General features: G+C 38.3%; 1 protein-coding gene and 1 non-coding gene across 2 annotated transcripts; both read left to right on the forward strand.

Moving 5' to 3' along the window:
• Positions 1–2,044: 2,044 nt before the first annotated feature.
• Trnag-acc (transfer RNA glycine (anticodon ACC)) lies at positions 2,045–2,120 on the forward strand. The gene has a single exon. It is a non-coding gene; the product is annotated as a tRNA-Gly (tRNA).
• A 1,850-nt stretch (positions 2,121–3,970) lies between these two features.
• Positions 3,971–18,967, forward strand: LOC134745461 (uncharacterized). Its single transcript, XM_063679506.1, has 3 exons — positions 3,971–4,362; positions 11,363–11,552; positions 18,828–18,967. Exons 2-3 carry the CDS (start codon positions 11,375–11,377, stop codon positions 18,950–18,952), a joined length of 303 nt encoding a protein of 100 aa, XP_063535576.1. The 5' UTR covers positions 3,971–4,362; positions 11,363–11,374; the 3' UTR covers positions 18,953–18,967.
• Positions 18,968–19,714: the final 747 nt, after the last annotated feature.

A 19,714-nucleotide genomic window follows, 5' to 3' on the forward strand; every position in this document is an offset into this window, starting at 1 on the left:
AATAATATACGTATCTGTGTGACCGAGCAAACTTAAAAAATAGTTTTGTTTTACAAGGGGGCAAAGTTGTTGTTTAACCGCTCGAGCTAATATACCCGAGCAAGCGAAAGATGCCAAAATTGAACCACGAGCGTAGCGAGTGGTTCGAGAAAAGGAATCTTGGGCGTTGCAAGGGTTTTAAGGCACGAGGGTTAAACAAACTCGCGGCGAGATTCGAGAAATGAATAGTAAAGATATGTGACATTTCACTGTAAAAGGTACATTATGGCGGCTGGCGCTTACGTCGCATAGCGTCGCAAATTATTGCGGCGCTATGTGACGTAAGCGCCATCCAATATGAATTGGAGCGGCGTTAATAATAGCGTAAGATATAATATGTGGCGTAAGCTCCAACTGCCATAAGGTACCTTTACCCGTGGGACATCACATATCTTTACTATTTCATACCCAGTGAATATCTAATTCGTTTCCCGAATCGCGCCGTTTGCCTCCGAGTGTAACACAAAATTTTTCACCACACCAACGCGACGAAATAGGTAGGTACTTATAAAATCAAACCAAATCAAATCCAAATGAACGTAATAAAATAATTATCAATTAAAATCATTATTGGAGTCAATTCTACGTCCGAATTCAAAATTTGCATCCGATTACAACAATCAAGAGGGCCTTTACCAGTTGGTGGTGAAAAATATTTTATTCAAAAATGAAGTTTTTTCATCCCAGTAAGTGCTTCTTGATAGTTAATACATTTAATTTAAACGTTTAAATAATGAACCTACCGTCCTTTTTTGATATCGGTTTAAATGTAAGAGCTTATGAGCCTAAAATTGCAGAAACGCTTATGACGTTATTCATAAACGCGTTACTGGCCCGAATTTCCTGAATCGTTTGTCTTTATCTGTCATTTTGACTTATGTATTTGTAAGAAAGGGATAAAACATAATTTAACTAAATAAAGATTTATAAATAAGGGAGTTAGTATTTTTGTCACTAAGGGTGGTATTTCATCTGTCCAATTTGCATTGCGTCTCACTCTCTCATTAAGCAAAATTAGAGACGCAAATACACATTGGACCAAGATCTTAGACAGATGGAATACCATCCTAACTTTCTACCTGCTAATAGGGTGCCTGAAATGTCAGGACTTTTGGTCCTTTGTCAGGATTGCTGGGGGACTTGGAGAGTGTAAGTTTTTTAGAACCCTCAACTATCCACTAAAAGCTGGTTAAAAGTGTGGAGTTGAGAGAAGGTTATGTTGTAGCTGGGCATTTTCACTTAAAAGTGTCCCATGTACTTTTTTTCGAAAATCCATCAACTTTTGGGTTATTTCTACTCAGAACCACGAGGACTATCGAATAAAATAAAATAAAATAAAATCCCCAAAAAAATTTCCGTTTTGTAACGCATTTTCACATAAGTACATTTTGTATGGACCGTTACAAACTGACACCCAAAATTTGTATGAAAACTGGCGACACTTTTGTTCTTTGTCTCATTCAATAGTACTCGTGATTCTTAGTCTAAATAACCCAAAAGTTGATGGTTTTTCGAAAAAAAGTAAATGGTACCATTATTGCTGAAATCCTGCTGCAGCATATGGTGGCGAGTTAAGACTTCGCAATAGAAATTATCCCGGAAATGTCAGGATTTTTAGGTTGATGTCCGGACCTTTGTCAGGATGTTCCATTTTTTTACATGGCAACCCTATCTGACTACCTGCTAATCAGTTCAAATCTACTTTTGACTTTGCCTTAGACGGGTAAAATAAAAACAGCTAATTTCCCTTCCCTTGCAATGTCCGTACAAAACACGTGGTGCGTTTACACGTGGATACTGTGGTAATAGAAATCTGCAACATTGTAACAAGACAGAAATATATCGGTGTCTGATTTGGTATTTTGACATTGGCCCAATATACATTTAATTATATATTTGGCAGATACCGCAGATGGCTCATGATTATGAAAACAATAAACAATTATTGTAAATTTAAAAGTGGAAAAATTACTTATAGTGGGAAGATTTGCTGACTATGGATGAGGTCTTGGTGGCTCAGTTGGCAGAGCGCTGGAGTACCGATCCAGTAGAGTTCGTGAGTTCAAGTCTCACCCAAGGCAGTAATTCCACTTTTAAATTTATTCTAAGCTGAATAGCATCGTTCGCAGACGTTTCTGTTTGTTAAAAATTAATATAATTATTGTAAATGTGAAAGTAATACTTATTGTAAAAAAATCATCAGGCGCTACTATTTGTTAGTGGGGCCTGATGTTTTTTTTGCGCAATAAAAATCTGTCTCGGGGCCGACTAAAGATAATCTTTGAAACCAAAATAGAACATAATGATTGGTACATGTGATTTGTCCGCTATGTATGTGTCAAAGTTATCACTTATTTATCCGCTGAAACCTTCAGTGTCACACGTGACCAAAACACCAAACTAAAGGGGCCCACTGACTATCAGTCCGCCTGTCAGTTACGATATCGGCCTGTCAGTTGTTCGGATATGTAAAACTTTTGTTGTAACCGACAGGCCGATATCGTCCGGCGGACCGTCAGTGCACTCTTAAAGGGGAAACTATAGGTATTCAGTAGACAAATGTGAACCGGGCTTTACGCTGGCTCCTGAGGACTTGGACTACATTAGTGTAATTTTGTCTATAGTTCTAAATACCTACATTACCTACCTTCACTCCTAATCACAACATACCATGACTCGGCAATAAAGACCCTTAAAATAAATCTTACATTAGGGTATTTGACTGTATTTAAAATAAATTATTTTACACGATGGAAGAAATAAAGCACCAGAAGATTAATAGAGAAACGTAGACAGCAGTTATTTTAAGACACAATTTCTATTTTAAAACTCGTATAGTCGAGTTCGTAATTTGATCGTGACGTCACATGCTAGTGTTTTATATAAATCCCATATTATTTAATCAAATCGTTTTGACAGTTCGAAAAAAGAAACTGATTTGACTAATAGTCAAATACCCTTTTCTCGTGCTCTGAAAGAGGGTTTTCGTTGTTCTCAAAGGTGTGCAAAAAATCATACGTTTCTGCACTAGAGCATTTTACGTTCTAAGTACGATTTTTTAATTTATTTACGATAAGCAATTGAAATTTGGGTTTAAATGGATTTGTTACACAATTTCCATTCTGATATATAAACTCCCCAATCCATAAATAACGATATTTTTGCCTAAATTGTTAATTGAAAGTATCCTCAAGAAATACTATAATAGTTATCTGTTTTACAAAGGGGCAAAGTTGTTGTTTAACCTCTCGTGCTAATATTGATACCCGAGCAAGCGAAAGATTCCATAATTGAACCACGAGCGTAGCGATCAGTGTCATTTTTCACCACACCAACACAAGGAAAATAGCAACTGTTAAATGTCAAACAAAATCAAAGCGAATCAATTCAAAATGAATGATATTAAATATTTATCATGCAAAATCGTCATTTAAAAGTCAATTCTACCAGCCGACATAAGCAAACAACTCAAAATTTGCATTTGATTACTTTGCCCCACATGTGGATGAAATGCAACTTTCTCATCAGTTTTTGAACAACTAACCCTCTATCCTATATATTCTCTTTGATAGGTACATTTGTTCAAAATACGAGTCAAGGAAACAAATAGGTATTTAAGCTTAAAAATACCAAGTAGTTTCGATATATATAATAATATATAATAATTTCAAGGATATAATTATGCTATAATTTGAATCTAAACTGTATAAGCCCACAACGTACAGACTATAAACAACGTACAGAATATAAGTGTACGCCCAGAACGGGCAGAACTAAGAGAGACAGACGCCACCAGACCGTAACCAAACAATAATTACTCCCTAGTAAAATCCGCATCATGAATAATTAGACACATTTACCTCCTTGTCGCTTTAGCTCTCATGACGCGCCCACCTAGTATCATAATGCACTCACATTTGCCGTCTAAAGTGACAGAGTACTAAACTCTGCAGATATTCATAACGCTTATAGGTCAGTTGATAAAAAAACTAGAGGCCGATAAACGTTGCTCCCGTTCATATTAATAACATGTTTACTCTATATTTTTAGAGCGTGTTAACTTCATTAGGAACCGCACGGCTTTGTCGAGAGGTCCCTGCACTGCAAAACAAAGTGAGAAGTAGAATATTCAATCAACGAAATTACGAAGCGAAATTGCTTCTCAACTTTCCGTATTAAAATCTGTGAGCAAACAAGGACTGATTGAAGTGATTTTAATAGCCTGTGAAATATTTTATTTACCCTTTGACTATAAAAGCTTCGGTGTTTTTTCGCGGACTTCATTAAAGCGTTGACCCTTTCGTCAGAACGTCAGAATACCAGGTGAGCTGGATTTAAATATAATAATTATTAAGCTAACAAAAAAAATACGTAGAAAAAATTATGGAACTCTGGGTTGTTTTATAAATGTTTTTACTTGCGGCAAAAAGATCACATATCTACTAACAATGAAATAGCGAACTAAGAGCATTACGATTAAATTATCTAGCTTAATATCTATTTAAGCGTGTGTCCTGACTGATTGACTTACTGACTGACTGACTCATAAACGCAGAGCCGAAACTACAAATGCTAGAAAGTTGAAATTTGCACACCAGGTTACATTTGTAATGTGTACAACCCCTAAGGGGATGAAAGTTTGTATAGGGTCCAAGTTTTATTTTGAGCTAGGGACTTGAAACTGAAAAAAGTTATTTTATTAAAATAAAACTAATTCCAGTGTTTTTGGAAATTCATCCCCTAAGGTGGTGAAAAAGGGGTTGAAAGTTTGCATGGAGATCAAACATTATTTTGAGTGCGGGACTTGAAACCTTGTGTATGGACTTAATATGGACATATTACTAGAATACAAGAAAAGTAATTTTCAACATTTCAAAATTCATCCTCTAAAAGGGCTAAATAGGGGTTGAAAGTTTGAATCCATTACAGGCACTGCTTGCCCTTAGAGCTGGTCAAAGACGCCTAGTCTTACTAAGATGGCATATAGTCGAGAAATTCGGACGGGCACCGCCGTGGCGGGGTGGCCTAGGGGTTCATAGCGTTAGCCGCGATAGCTAAAGACGCCGGTTCGAATCCGGCCTTCACCACTGGAGGGCTTCGTCACTTTTTCTTTAATATATGACATCTATTACAGTTTTTAATTTATATATAGTAGTGTGACTACTTTAAAAAACAGAAATCAAAATATTTAATAAAATAATTTGATTTGTTCCCAAAACTTGTCCATTACAGATGCTTTATCATCATTGGCCACAGCATCTTTACAGGTGATAGTTGCGACTGGAGGTATTTTGAGGAGGTAGTCTACAGTCTACATCGACTGCGGTGACTGTATAGACCAATGGCCAATCGACATTTCTTGCCACACCGATCACAGATGTGTCTTGACTCCTGGAGTGGTCCAGCAGCTCTGCGAATTCTTTTCTGCTTAAGGTGGTCCAACCAAAGATCGTCGTGCTTTGCCATGCCTTCCCGCAGGTCACGACGCCACTTGGGTCTCATCTCTCAACTTCTTAGAAAGGCATAATATAAGATTACAAAAAAACCGGCCAAGTGCGAGTCGGACTCACACACGAAGGGTTCCGTACCATTAACTATAAAAACGGTCACCCATCCAAGTACTGACCCCGCCTGACGTTGCTTAACTTCGGTCAAAAATCACGTTTGTTGTATGGGAGCCCCACTTAAATCTATATTTTATTCTGTTTTTAGGATTTGTTGTTATGGCGGCAACCGAAATACATCATCTGTGAAAATTTAACTGTCTAGCTATCACAGATCACGAGATACAGCCTGGGGACAGACGGAAAGACAGACGGACAGCGGAGTCTTAGTAATAGGGTCCCGTTTTTACCCTTTGGGTACGGAACCCTAAAAAGTAATTTCAACGTTCTAGATAATTCAACTCCTAAGGGGGTTAAAAAAGGGATAGAAGTTTATATGTGGTCAATTCAGCATTGGTCTTTTACCAAATTTCAAATTCAGCTAGGAACTTGAAATTTGGTAAAAGGGCATTATATTAAAATAGACGAAAACTGATATCACCGTTTTTAAAAATTAATTCCCTAAGTTGGTGGAAAAAGGGTTAAAAGTTTGCATCGGGAACGAAATTTTTTGTAAATACATAGTGTACTTGAAATGTCGTAAAGACACAATAATAGAAAATACGAAAAGGGACTTCAGCGTTTTTTAGAAATCTATTCCCTAAGGGAGTTAAAATGGCTTTTATTGAAAGTTTGTATTACTTAATCCCCTAAATTGGTGAGAAAAGGGTTATTAAAATAAAGTTTGCATCGGGCGCAAACAGTATTTTAAATGTGGAAGTGAATTTTTTTTTTATTTGATAGGGGGGTTGAGAGTCTTGAGAGGGATTATATCGAGAACAATTTTTTTCACTTAGGGGCTTGAAACCGTCCCTACTGCTATCTTTTGCTGCATAATGTTCTATGCTCATGTAGAATATATGTTACGGGCTCACGGGTAATGTTAGAAGTTTGATTAAACTTAAGTTTACCCGGGTATAACTAGTTTTACCCAAGCCTTTTTAAAGTCCGCAAAATTGAAAAACAACAAAAGTTTTGGGTAGACCTAGTTGTGTATGAGTAAACCCCGAATTTTCGGACTTTACCCAAAAGGCTTGGGTAACAGTAGTTATACCCGGGTAAACTTAAATTTAATCAACCTTCTAACATTACCCGTAACATATAGGTATAACCACCAACATACAAATCCAAGCGTACGAAGTCGCGGGCAACAGCTAGTATACTTATAAAATAAATAAAATATGTTGACATGTATTTATTTATTTTTATTTGGAAAGCAAACAGAAATAAGTGAGCAGGAGATGAGTTTACAAATACACATTAAGGACATTCACTTATTTCCTTAACGGTCCCGACGGAATCCCTGCTATTGTCTTGCGAAACTGTGCAGCCGAGTTGTCCCCAATATTAACACGCCTGTACCGCCTGTCGCTCGAAACTGGCGTAGTACCTTCGTGTTGGAAGCTTGCAAACGTGCAACCTGTGCCCAAAAAAGGCAGTCGTTCAGACCCAGCTAATTACCGTCCAATCTCAGTCACTTCCATACTCTGCAAGATTATGGAGCGTGTACTGAACAAGCGGCTCCTATCATACCTAGAGAATAACGATTTACTCAGCGACTCTCAGTATGGCTTCCGCGGGGGTCGTTCGACTGGAGATCTTCTGGTGCATGCTACTCATCTTTGGAGCGAGGCAATTGAGAGGCACGGTGAAGCCCTTGCGGTATCTCTCGATGTCTCTAAAGCATTCGACCGGGTCTGGCACGTAAGTTTGGTGAGCAAGCTTCCAGCATATGGGATACCAGTTGGCCTGTGCAACTGGATTGAGAATTTCCTGAGCGAACGTTCCATTCGGGTGGTGTTAGATGGCTACACATCTGACCAATGGACTATTAACGCCGGCGTTCCTCAGGGCTCAGTTCTGTCCGCGACCTTATTTCTGCTACATATCAACGACATGCTAGTCCCAGATACTTTTGGATATGCCGATGATAGCACTGTCGTGGACAGATACCTCTCCAATGCTCGGGCCAAAAAAGATGAGGTCCAATCTTGTCGACAAGCTATGGTGGACCGTCTGAATATGACACTTAAGACAGTGTCCGATCGGGGCGACGCTAACCTGGTCAAATTCAACGCAACCAAAACGCAGGCGTGTCTGTTCTCTGCGAAACGGAGTCCTTTCGGCCTGACTCCTACTTTCCGGGATGTATCCGTACCGATATCCAACCATCTTCAGCTACTTGGCACGAGTATCTCGTCTAACCTGAGCTTTGGGGCGTTTATTGAATCTCTGGCCAAATCTGCAGCTAGACGATTGGGCGTCCTCTCTAAGGTCAAGCGGTACTTCACACCGGGGCAGCTTCTTCTGCTTTACGTAGCTCAAGTCCGGTCGTGTATGGAGTACTGCAGCCACCTTTGGGATGGGTCCGCCAAATATCAGTTAGCCGCCTTAGATTCCATAGACAAACGCGCTAGGAAGCTTATTGGAGATGCGGGATTAGTAGAGGCTAGACTGCAGAGCCTTGAACACCGTAGAAAGGTAGCTTGTTTATCGGTGTTCTACAGGATACATTTCGGGGAGTGTGCGATGGGATTACATAATTTAATCCCCCCATCTCCATTCTGCCACCGTGGGACTAGACGCGGACTTACGTTTCACCCTTACGTCGTTACTCTGCCACTGATTCGTACTAAGCGCTATGCATCCAGCTTTATCATGCGAACGGCTAAGGAGTGGAATTCACTTCCTGCAAATATATTCCCAGTCCACTATAACTTGGATCTTTTTAAATCAAGAGTGAATAGACATCTTTTAGGTAAGCATGATCCATCCTAGACTGCATCGGCACTTACCATCAGGTGAGATTGCGGTCAAATGCTTGCCTTTTTTTAATAACAAAAAAAAAGCTCTCACTAAAACATGTAATGGAAATATACTACACTTAAACTACTCTTAGGGTACTAAATACAGTTACCAATTTACTAACACTAGGTGCAAGCTCATCAAACAAAATTATGACTACTAAGGGAGAGAGCCAAAGTAAAAAAAAAAAAAAAAAAAAACAAAGCATGTAGAATAAGTTAGTAGGTATGCAAAAACATACATGAATCTTTAAAATACTGGTTGATGTTTTTTTGGACTCGCCCATCAAGGATTACGTACAAATTTAACTATTTTAAGGGAGAGAGCCAAAGTAAAAAAAAAAAAAAACAAAGCATGTAGAATAAGTTAGTAGGTATGCAAAAACATACATGAATCTTTAAAATACTGGTTGATGTTTTTTTGGAATTTCCTGATTGGGGTCAGAAAAGTTACAGTTATCCAAAAATTTAATCCATCACATCGTATGATTTCCCTTACGGGTCACGGGACAGGCTTTGCCTAGTATGGGGGTCAGTATAAATTGTAAATGCTGTAATATTTTTCTTGAAATAAACTATTTATTTTGTATTTGTATTTTGAACCAATTCAAACCAGCAGATAAATATAAGTAAATAACCATTTAGCGAATTGCCCTATTATATCAGTAAAATATCACCTTTAATCCCTTGTGATAAACAGTCATATGTGTAGGACGTAAACAGAACGACGGTAATTTTCCAAAGTAGGTACCTAAACAAAATATCCGGGAGGATTAGTTCCAATAAACAAAAGGTAAGAATTAACCTTAACCTCTTATGCAGTTGTTTCTTAATTTTATTATATTGGATATATGTACATAGTACATACTAACTATAGTATATTAACCTATAGTATTTTTTTTCAATATAGGTACTAACCTATATTGAAAAAAATCAACCTAGCATACAGATTCTAATTGAGAGAATTCGTTATTAGCTAGCGTTTCTAAAAATATACAAACACTGTTTAAAATAGTTAGGTACCTAAATATTAAGGAACGCCTTAAGTTTAATTACCAAGTCGTTTAAGATAAGATAAGATAAGATAAGATATTTCTTTATTGTACAACCGTGTTACAGAGGTGTTATGTGGTGTGATACATGTGAGTTTCAACGGTAACCCAATTCGGGTATACAATGGACACTTAAAACTAAAACTTAAAATTAAAGTTTAAAATTAAAGATCTCAATTTTGAGGCACAACGTAGAGGTCGAGAAGAAGGTCGTTATTTTCAAATAACGACCTTCTTAATCAATCAGTCTTATCAATCAATCAAGATTGTTTTATAGAATTTACAACCAATTAAATAAATAGTTAGAATAGATCTGTGTGTAAGCTCTACATAACTCAAGATGAGCTACGTACTTTTAAGTTTTTCAATTTTAAAGTTTCTCTTTGGCGTAAAAACGTCTAATCGGAAACGGCCTTTACTACTTTGTGTTAAGGTTTGTTATTGTTATGATAGACGCTAGTAAACAGTGTAAACACATGTGAACGCTGACCCTTGTTACCGCGACATTCGCGTGATCGCGTCTATCTCTCACGAGCACAAGTGGACTTTTGTACGCTATATAAGAGCGCGCGAGCGGGTTGTTGCACTGCACTACGTACAATTGACAACTGTGTGGTGAATCTCCTTCACGCGTCGAATGATAATTGATCCCTATAACATTTCCTCCAATTCGCTTTAGGATAGGCTTAATTTAAAAAATAACTAAGAAATATGTTTAAAGAAATGTGTTACATTTCTAAATAAATTCATGCGATATACATATCTACTTCAAAAAAACCGACCAGGTCCGAGTTGGACTCGCCCATCAAGGATTACGTACAAATTTAACTATTTTTCCTTTTTATTTTTACAAATTTACAGTTCTGAGATTTTTCCCTGTATTTGTAGTGTAAGACGATACTACTTGCTAAATTTCATAGTTCTAGGTGAACGTGAAGTACCCTATCAATTTTTATTCCCTTGAGTGTCAAAATTTACGCTTTTTGCGGCATAAAGGGCCGCATCCATTTTTTACGTTCACTTAGAAATTTGATTTTTTGACAGCTTCTAGGGACTGTAGACTTGAGTATATGGTTTTAATTTCAACTCAATACCTCCACGCGTCCCAGATAAAGGGTCCTGACAGACACACGGGCGGACTGTCAAAAAAATGATCCTATAAGGGTTCCGTTTTTTCCTTTTGAGGTACGGAACTCTAAAAATGTCTACAAACATTTTACGTGACAGCTGCTGCATATAAAAAGAACTGTCAGAAGGATCATTATTGGACGCGCGAGGTATGTGTGTTATCGGCATAACATAGCTAAAGCGTCCCTCTTATGTTTATGTGAGTGAAGTGAAGTATTCGGACAGACGTTTCATATTTTGTTTATTGCGATGTAAGGTTTGCAGACTAAGTAATTATTTATTTATCTAAGAAGTTTGATTAACGCCGTCCACTTGTAATTTATTTTTCATGACTGGGATACCAGCTCGCCGCTCTACCAACTGGACTACCGAGACTCACCCGTTTACAGAGAATATTCCCACCATATCTATAAAAATATCAAGAATAATATTAATTGATTCAGACCTATTTATGTAACAAATATTATTGTGAAAGTTCTGAGACGTAAATAAAGTAACATTAAAAAATAAAAAAATAAACGTTATAATAGTAGGTACTTAAGTCCCAATAATCTCTAAAAATACACGCCAGCAGCTGTTACTTCTTCCTCATAAACTCATACTAGATAAGAATCTGTACCTAATTATGACGAGAACAGTTAAAATGTCTATTGTTCATTGTGTCCATTCCACGTATTGGCTAAAGAAGTTCTAAGTAGGTATACTTACTTATTAAGTATTTATTTCTATTCCACAGGAACTAGTCAAGATGATGGGGAAACTCCTCCTAGCGTTACTGGTCGCTTGCAGCTCAAATTTCGCGTCTACACATATCGTGACGTCAGCACATTCGGACCTCGCGTTCCTCAGCTGCGTTAGCTCGTTGACTCACACCGTACAGACCACTCTATGTCCTATGTACGGCAGGATCGGGGAGTATCCTATGGGCAAGTGATTTATCCCTACAAATATTAATAAGTAAGGTCAACCGGGGTAAATGCAACTAAGGATTTATTGAGTCTGTTATCTATTTCTCGAATACGATTGGTCGAAATTAGAAATGCTCTCTATGTTACGTTTTATTTCCAAGTAGCTAAGGCTTTTATCCCTAGATGACGGGAGCACTTGAGATTCACGTTGTTTAAAAAAAGAGCTCATATAGACGCAATAACACCATATAGTTGCATTTATCCCGGTCGACCTTGTCTGTTACAGATGTAGTCCATAATAGTTTTCCATCGTACTTTTTCGGAAACGTTTGTATTTGTCATGCTACTTGATTGAAATATCAAGACTCGTTCGTACGTTTCCGTGAAAATACGATAGAAAATAATTGTGCACCAAAACTCGTTTGTACGTTTCCGTGAAAATACGATAGAATTAATTATGCACTACGAACAACCTTTATTATACGCTTAAGAGAGACCACATAAGAGAGACTTTTGAGCGTCGTAGTCTAGTCAGCGCTATTGAAAATGGTGTCGTTGCGCATTGCGCCAACGTTGCGTCGAGCAGCAGCCATAGAGTTGACTAGACCCGCCCGACCCTCAGGAGTAGCTAGTGTGGGGTTTCTCTCAACCGCTGAATAAGCTATTTTATTTCATGAATCCGTTACAATAAGAAAGTTAAAAGCACAGTTTGTATTTTTATTTCATCATCATCACTTTAGCTGTGGCCTAGTCTCACCCAGAAGTTTTTCCTTTGTATTCACACGGAACCCTCCAATCCCTCCATTTTGCGTGTTCTGACCCGCACTTTCTAGTTATTTTTTTCTATTTCATAAGCTTCTTTTAATCAGTTTAATCTTACTGTTGAAATATTTATTGTGTATCTATACTTGAATGTTTTTAAGGAAAACGATAATCAAACTATCTCGCATTATTATTCAACTATTATCTTAAAAAAATATAGCAATATCTTTTTTCAACTGCATAATATTTATGTGAAAAGTCTACTGATTAAAGTGATTATCAGTTACTTACGCACAATATACGCATTTCGTGCATTTCGTTCAATAATATCTCCACTACTAGGCATTTCAATTCTGCTAATAGAATTGAAAACGAGTGGTCAATACCACTAGATTCCCAACTTATATCGCTCGTATTTCGAAAATTAGCATTTCGCCTTTTTCCACCGATTTTCGAGCAGGGACCGGCCCGCTATCCTTTACAGGTTTTGTATGGGTTTGTAGGCTTAACTCACCATACCCTTTGCCAGACGAAACCCTTTCATTTTGCTTTTAAAGCCCTTATATAGGTATAAACCTAACCCATTTGAGTAATCGCTAGCCCCTTACAAACCCCTTATCATCCGCTCACCAACACCTTGCATATCCCTTGTAAGGGTTAGCCTTATAAAGGGCTTCCCTTTTTGGCATATAAGCGTGCTAATTTAAATCGTCTACCTTGTTCATAAAGCAAACATTACTTCGAATCCGGCGAGCGATCGTCGGTGGCAGCGGCGGCGTTCTTTGACTAGATATACTAATCCTGTCTCTTTCACGTAAGGCTGAACTACGACCTTACTAAAGGGAAAGCTTTATAAAAAAGCGCTTAATGATAAGGGTAACCCTTATTTTTGGCTAAGCTTTTCGGTTAGGGGTAGTCAAATGAATATATGGGCTTGAAGGGGCTTGTGGGCTTGCAGTTCAAACTGGAAAGTCTTTCAATGTGTTAACAGTGTGACGCCCATTGAAAGGCTTTTATCGCGGAAAGGGTTGTTCGGTCCCTGATTGCAATATTTGTAGCGATAAGTTTGTAAATACCTTTTACTTTTACCCATTTTTTAGGTACCGAATGTGAACATTGTGAACCGTGTGTACGCCCGATACCACCCCGAATCTGACGCCGCGTCCCTTTGCGTGCACGACCACAGATAAGGACTTGAATTTTGACAACCCTAAATAGCCAAAAGGAATAGTGCCATGTATTAGAAAGGGACCACATGATTCGTCCCTGAACCGCTGTCAAACTTCGGTTTTGTAGGAAGTTTCCTTTCTGTACGGTAGTACATACTATTATTTATTCTGTGCTTACATCAACCGTGTACGCTCCGAGCATGCGTTTCGTGACCGGGGCGTCAGGGCAAGCCAACTAGCTATTATACAGGTTGGCTAAAAAATAAGTGCATTCCCGTTGCCAGGGAGGTTTTGGGATTATACTGAGCAACTTTTAAGACGCGGCGGTCCCAAAATTTACCCTCCCATGAAAAATGGACCACCAGCCAAAATGTATGAAACAGCCAAAAAATTTTTTGCGATTTCGGGGTTGGTCCCATAGTAAAAGTTGCTCAGTATAATCCCAAAACCTCCCTGGCAACGAGAATGCGCTTATTTTTTGGCCACCGTGTAGGTAGGTATAAACTGTAGAATCCATCTAAGCTAGTGCAGTTAGCAGCGCTGCTATATATTATTAGCATGTTATTATAACATTATGTTATACATATACGTTTAACATATTTCATACGAATTTTACGTTTATGGCGCTTCCACACTCCATCATGCCGAGTCGATACAGAATAAGCTTACGTATCGTCTTACGTAGGCGAACGACGCGCGAACGCGAAGCGAAGCGGCTAAATCAATCCTTTGATTCCCATAGAGGTGTCCTACGTAAGCGATCTCGTTGCAAACGCGACGCGGGGCGAAGCGGCGCGATTTGCACGCGAACGTCGGGCGGCGCGACGCGGCGAGACGCGTCGCGGGCGCGATCAATCCATTTGATTTTTTGACGCGAATACGACTCGGCTAGAAGCGTGGCGCATGTAAAATACCGGATTTGATTTGATTTGTCGACTCACATTTGATTTTTTATAGGTTTTACTGTAATCTATAGGGAAAAGAAATAAAAAATATTCAGATGCATGGAAATTGGCATAAAGGAAGCGCCAATAACGTATATTATAAGGCACTTACGACTATTGTGAGTTCGCTGTGATAATGACTCGAAAAAGTAATTATTTATTATTATTACATTTTTTAGGCTAATTGCGAGGTCTACAGCTCACAGAGCCCCTAGTGTCGTTTATTGAAAGAGCGTTAGTTAGCGAAGGTGTCCGTTTCCGATTGTCCGGATGTTCTCATCTGCAGGTCGCATTTCTTAATAGATTTTCGTGAAATGTGACGTTTTCAATCAAAAGGTACCACATTGTCGCTTAAGATAAGGACGAAATTGGATTGTAACTTTATACGAATAACCTGTCAGAGCGTCCTTATGGCAAGCGACAATGTGGTTTTTTGATTGAAAACGACACAAATTTTGTGAGCCGGTTTGGTAGTTAGATCTATTTTTTTATCGTTTCCTATTTATTTCTATATTGAGATAAAGGACTTAAGTGCCTGTAACGTCAATGGCACTTAAGACTATTGTGAGTTCGCTGTGCTGTGAGTATTGTGTGTTCAACTAATTAAGAATTATTATTTTTATATTTTTCATCTTAGGGGTTATGAAGCTTATCGCGAGGTCTACAAAAGCTCACAGAGCCACTAGTTATTTTATTTTTATTTCTTAAAATTCACGACAATAGCACACAATACAAAAATCTATATTAAATAAGAAAAAGGTCGATATCTTTCTAGCATCAAACCCGTGCAGGCGTGCACGTGTATTATAGACGCGCCCACTTCGGACAAGGCCATCGCATCGCGCCGCGCCGCTTCGCATTTGCGCGAAGAACGCTCACCTAGGACACTTTCATACGTATCAACGGTTTGTTTCTTTCTTTCTTCCTCGCCGGCCGCCGCGTGGGCCGCCGCGTCGCGCCGCGCCGCTTTGCGTTCGCGAGTTATTCGCCTACGTAAGACGCAGCCTTAGATCGATTCTATTACATAGCGGTAAAGCGTGGAATGAGACAGTAGGTAAGCCGCGTCTCGACCCACTCAACAGAACATATTTTTTAAATACGCACTGAACCGCTATCAATTAGATACCTACAGTATTTACTACAGTTTATCACCCATCATTCACACTGTGTAATACTTGTTTATCACTACTTGTGTACATGATCCGGGATAACTTTTTCATTGACCAATGACTGTGATAGTGGGTAGGTAAGTGGGTCAAAATTCTTTTCGTTGTCTTGTTTTTTGTCCCCAAAAAATGTGACGGAGTGGAGGTTTTTGTATAGGGTGTAGTTTTTAATATTTCTCAAGATAATTATAATCTACAGCTAGAAAGACATGCAATAGCACTCAACTTTTTTTATTTATTTGATGAAAGACAAAAATAGAAGCGTGACAGACTGGTTAAAAAACAAGACCACGAAAAGACTTTGGACCCAGTAAACAGCAGACATATTCCGAAACGTAAAATATAAAACAATTTAATTCCAACAAAATATTATTACACTCGAACAACTAAACAAGTACAAGCGTGGATATCAAATTGGTATTAAAATTACCTTTTCTGAATGACCCTCATTTTAAAACGACTAGCTAGATTGCTCTGAAACTTTGTACTTACAAGAGGATAAGGTATATCCAGGGACCGGCCCGATATCCCTTATCGGGGTTTTATAAGGGTATTGCATAAGGCTTAACTCACCATACCCTTTGCCAGACGAAACCCTTTGTTTTGGTTTTAAAAACCCTTATATAAAGCTACCACATTTGAGTAATCGGTAGCCCAAATACCCTTACAAAACCCTTATCATCCGCTCACCAACACCTTGCATATTGCTTATAAGGGTTAGCCTTATAAAGGGCTTCCCTTTTAGCATATAAGCGTGCTAATTTAAGTCGTCTACCTTGTTCATAAAGCACACATTACTTCGAATCCGAGCGATCGTCGGCGGCGACGGCGGCGTTCTTTGACTAGGCACGTATTTTCTTTCCTTTTCATACACTACCGTAGATATATACTAATCCTGTCTCTTTCACGCAAAGGGAAACCTTTATAAAAAGCGCTTAAAGATAAGGGTAACCCTTATTAAGAGCTAGCCTTATTTTTGGTTAGCTTTTCGGTAAGGGTTAGTCAAAGGTAAGGGTATGAATGGGCTTGCAGTTCAAAAGGGAAAGTCTTTCAATGTGTTAGCCGTGTTTAAGTGTCGCCCATTGAAAGGGTTTTATCGCGGAAAGGGTTGTCCGGTCCCTGGGTATATCTATATCTGTAACTAGTTTATGTAGCTTCAGATACCATAGTTAAAAAAATACAACGAATTAAAGTTTTTCATACAAAACTTGTTTTTGCTCTATTTCATTTGTTTTATAAACGGGAGCTATATAAACTAATTAGAGACCTAAATATACCTCATTTCATTGTATATGCAAAGTTTCATTACAATCCAACACGTAGTTTTAAAATGAGAGCGGAACTACGTTTGTATGGGAAGGTGCAATTCGGCCGAGCTTGCCGGGGACTCTAGACTTCGTTTACTTACATTATTGTACCTATATTTAGCAAACCAAAACGTCGAGGTGTCTAAGTAGTTGTTAGGTACAGTAATAATCAAATGCGCCTTTAATCCTACTATACGCCTTTAATTTGGACCTATGAGTTGTCTGAAAATAAACGCATTTTTTTAAATTCCTATTTAATTTTAATTTAATTTGATGCATTTTTATTCTTTTTTAAAACGAAATTCCTTAACGGACGGTTAGCCGATGGGGGGGAGGGGGCTAGGCGAGAAAATGTGTAAAATTTAGCCGTCACAGCCCATACGATTGAGAAAGAAGCAGAATGAAAATAAGGATGAGGATGACAGACACGAAGAACATGAACATAACTGAACATAAATGAACATGAAAACGTCACCCACTCTTTCTTAACTTCGTTCCAACCCAGTGAGTGTTCCAAGACACTCATTTAGTTTTTCTTCTACGAACGCTTGTATCGTCAAATAGGTACCTATGCTGCTTTCCATTTCACTAACATTCAAGAACACCAGCTAGCTCAGGGATTATATTTCATTCTATGCGAAACTAAGAAATTAACAAATTCTGTGCTAATGAAGTTTCATATTCGTCATGTTTTCCAGGTTTTAATTATATACAGTCCGTTAACTCTCAGAATGACATTAGTTTTTCGGGTAAAATCGGAGGTAATCGCGTAATAGAAAATGACAGTGTCTCACCTGATTTAGTTGCAATCAAACACCCAAAGACTGCAGTCGTCTTTTCAGCCTTAATATAGAGTAGTTAATACCACCATAACTAGTAGGTAAATATTTAATTTTATATTTTTCGGCAATTAATTGAATGGGGACTCGTCTCAAAAGGGTATTTCTATAAATGGTCAATCAGGAGCAATCATATATATATAAAGTGTATAAATATTTTTGAAAAGAAGCGGAAATTTTTAAGAAACGTGATAATTGTAAAAATTTTAATAAAATTCAAGACCAACACAAGGGTGATAGAAATAACAGGAATTTCAAAAAATACATTATTAAGAAAAATATTAAGATTCATAGATTTCCCGAATTTGATTTTTTTTATAATTTTACCATATGAATTGAAATATGTGACTGGTATTAACAACTCTTTATAATTTCCGCCAGAAGTAGTAAATGACGGTGTGACGTTCTGTTTTCAAATTATCTCCGGACGAATTTTAAATTCTGATTGTATTTTATTTAGATTATGACAAAAAGTCAAATCGCAATATAGTCATCAACCGAATATTAAGCATAAGTAATGTCATTAAATTAGGGCTTATTTTACGTTGAGACAATAAGGTATCCTTAAGTTTAAAACTTTTTGTGAGCTAATAAGAAAGCAGAACAGCAGTCTCACCTTCGCGTGTTACCGCCGATGTATCTTTCTAAAATCCGAAGGTCATTCTCAGAGTTAACGGACTGATATAGATTCGTAATTACCTTTTGTATACAAGAAACAATACAATATTAAACTGGAGGCTGTATGCCTCAAACTGACCAACATTTCAGCAACTTTTTAAAATTATGAGATTTTTAGATTATACCTTTTTCATACTAATTAAATATTATTTTCAATGTACGCTGCCATCTGTGTGTTTGACGTTGCTTGTCACCCTTAAAACATAACAAATGTTGCAATACATTGCGTCTTAGAATAAACTTTAAAGTGTAATGAAAATCAAAATACAAGTTTTTTTTTAAAGTTGCTGAACAAATGTTGGTCAGTTTGAGGAGTGTAGGCTGTACTCCTGAGCTGAGCTTAATTTAATGCTCCTGTTACAGGAAACACCCGGTATGATCTAATCTAAGTACAAAGGTCCTAATTTAATCCACTATTTATTTTTCAGAGTACATGCACCCCGCTTTGGACCCTCGCGAGGCGGAGACAATAAGAAGCTGGGAGTTCCGGAATAACATGAAGAGATGCTGTACGAGACCCTGCAGCATCTCCGAGCTGGTCGCCGTTTGTTAAACGAATGAGGTGAGGTACTGACGTTATACCTAGTGTTTTTATTTTGCTAACCAAAACCGCCAAAGACGTTAACTAACGCGCTCGGCTACAGTCCAATATCAAACCTTCGTGCCAGGAGAGCGAGTTGAGCGGCCGCTCAAGACGCGAGTGTGACGCAGGCCCAAAATACGGTTCGTTTTGCTTTTGGGTAAAAAGCTTCAACGAAGGGCGACAAAAGCCGATTTCGCTCTACCCTGATCAAGGACTCGGGCCGGCACTGCTTCGTGCATTTGACGACTGGTCTGGCCAGAGTTAACCTGGCCAGGCGTGGCTCACTCCGCGATTTCGTCGCGTCGCTACAAGTACATGCGGCCCACACCAATTTTGGTGTCTAGCCATAGTAGCTGCCGCGCACCGCTTACGGAACGGACGCGTGCTCGCGCTTGCGCCACCTTGCGATCATATCTGTCGTAATAGACGCGTTTTGTTAGAGAGTGAATCTTCTCTATACATAGTACTATTATTTATTCTGTGACCTGGAATTTAAGGAATGAGCATTATAGCCATTTTCCCTTTTTTGTAATACCACGATGGATTAAGATTAGGACGTCGCTTAATTATGCGTCGGTTTAAATATATTTTATTGTATTTCAGATACCATATTCGTGTATATCAAGATTTCGAAAGAGTGACCGGATCGCCGGCTTGTCGTATGCAACGCAGTTACCTTTGTACCTTCGATTTATTTAATGCAAGTGTATTCAATAAATATAGTTTTAGTGC

This window comes from Cydia strobilella, chromosome 11 (assembly GCF_947568885.1).
Source record: "Cydia strobilella chromosome 11, ilCydStro3.1, whole genome shotgun sequence".
Classification (NCBI taxonomy): Eukaryota; Metazoa; Arthropoda; class Insecta; order Lepidoptera; family Tortricidae; genus Cydia; species Cydia strobilella.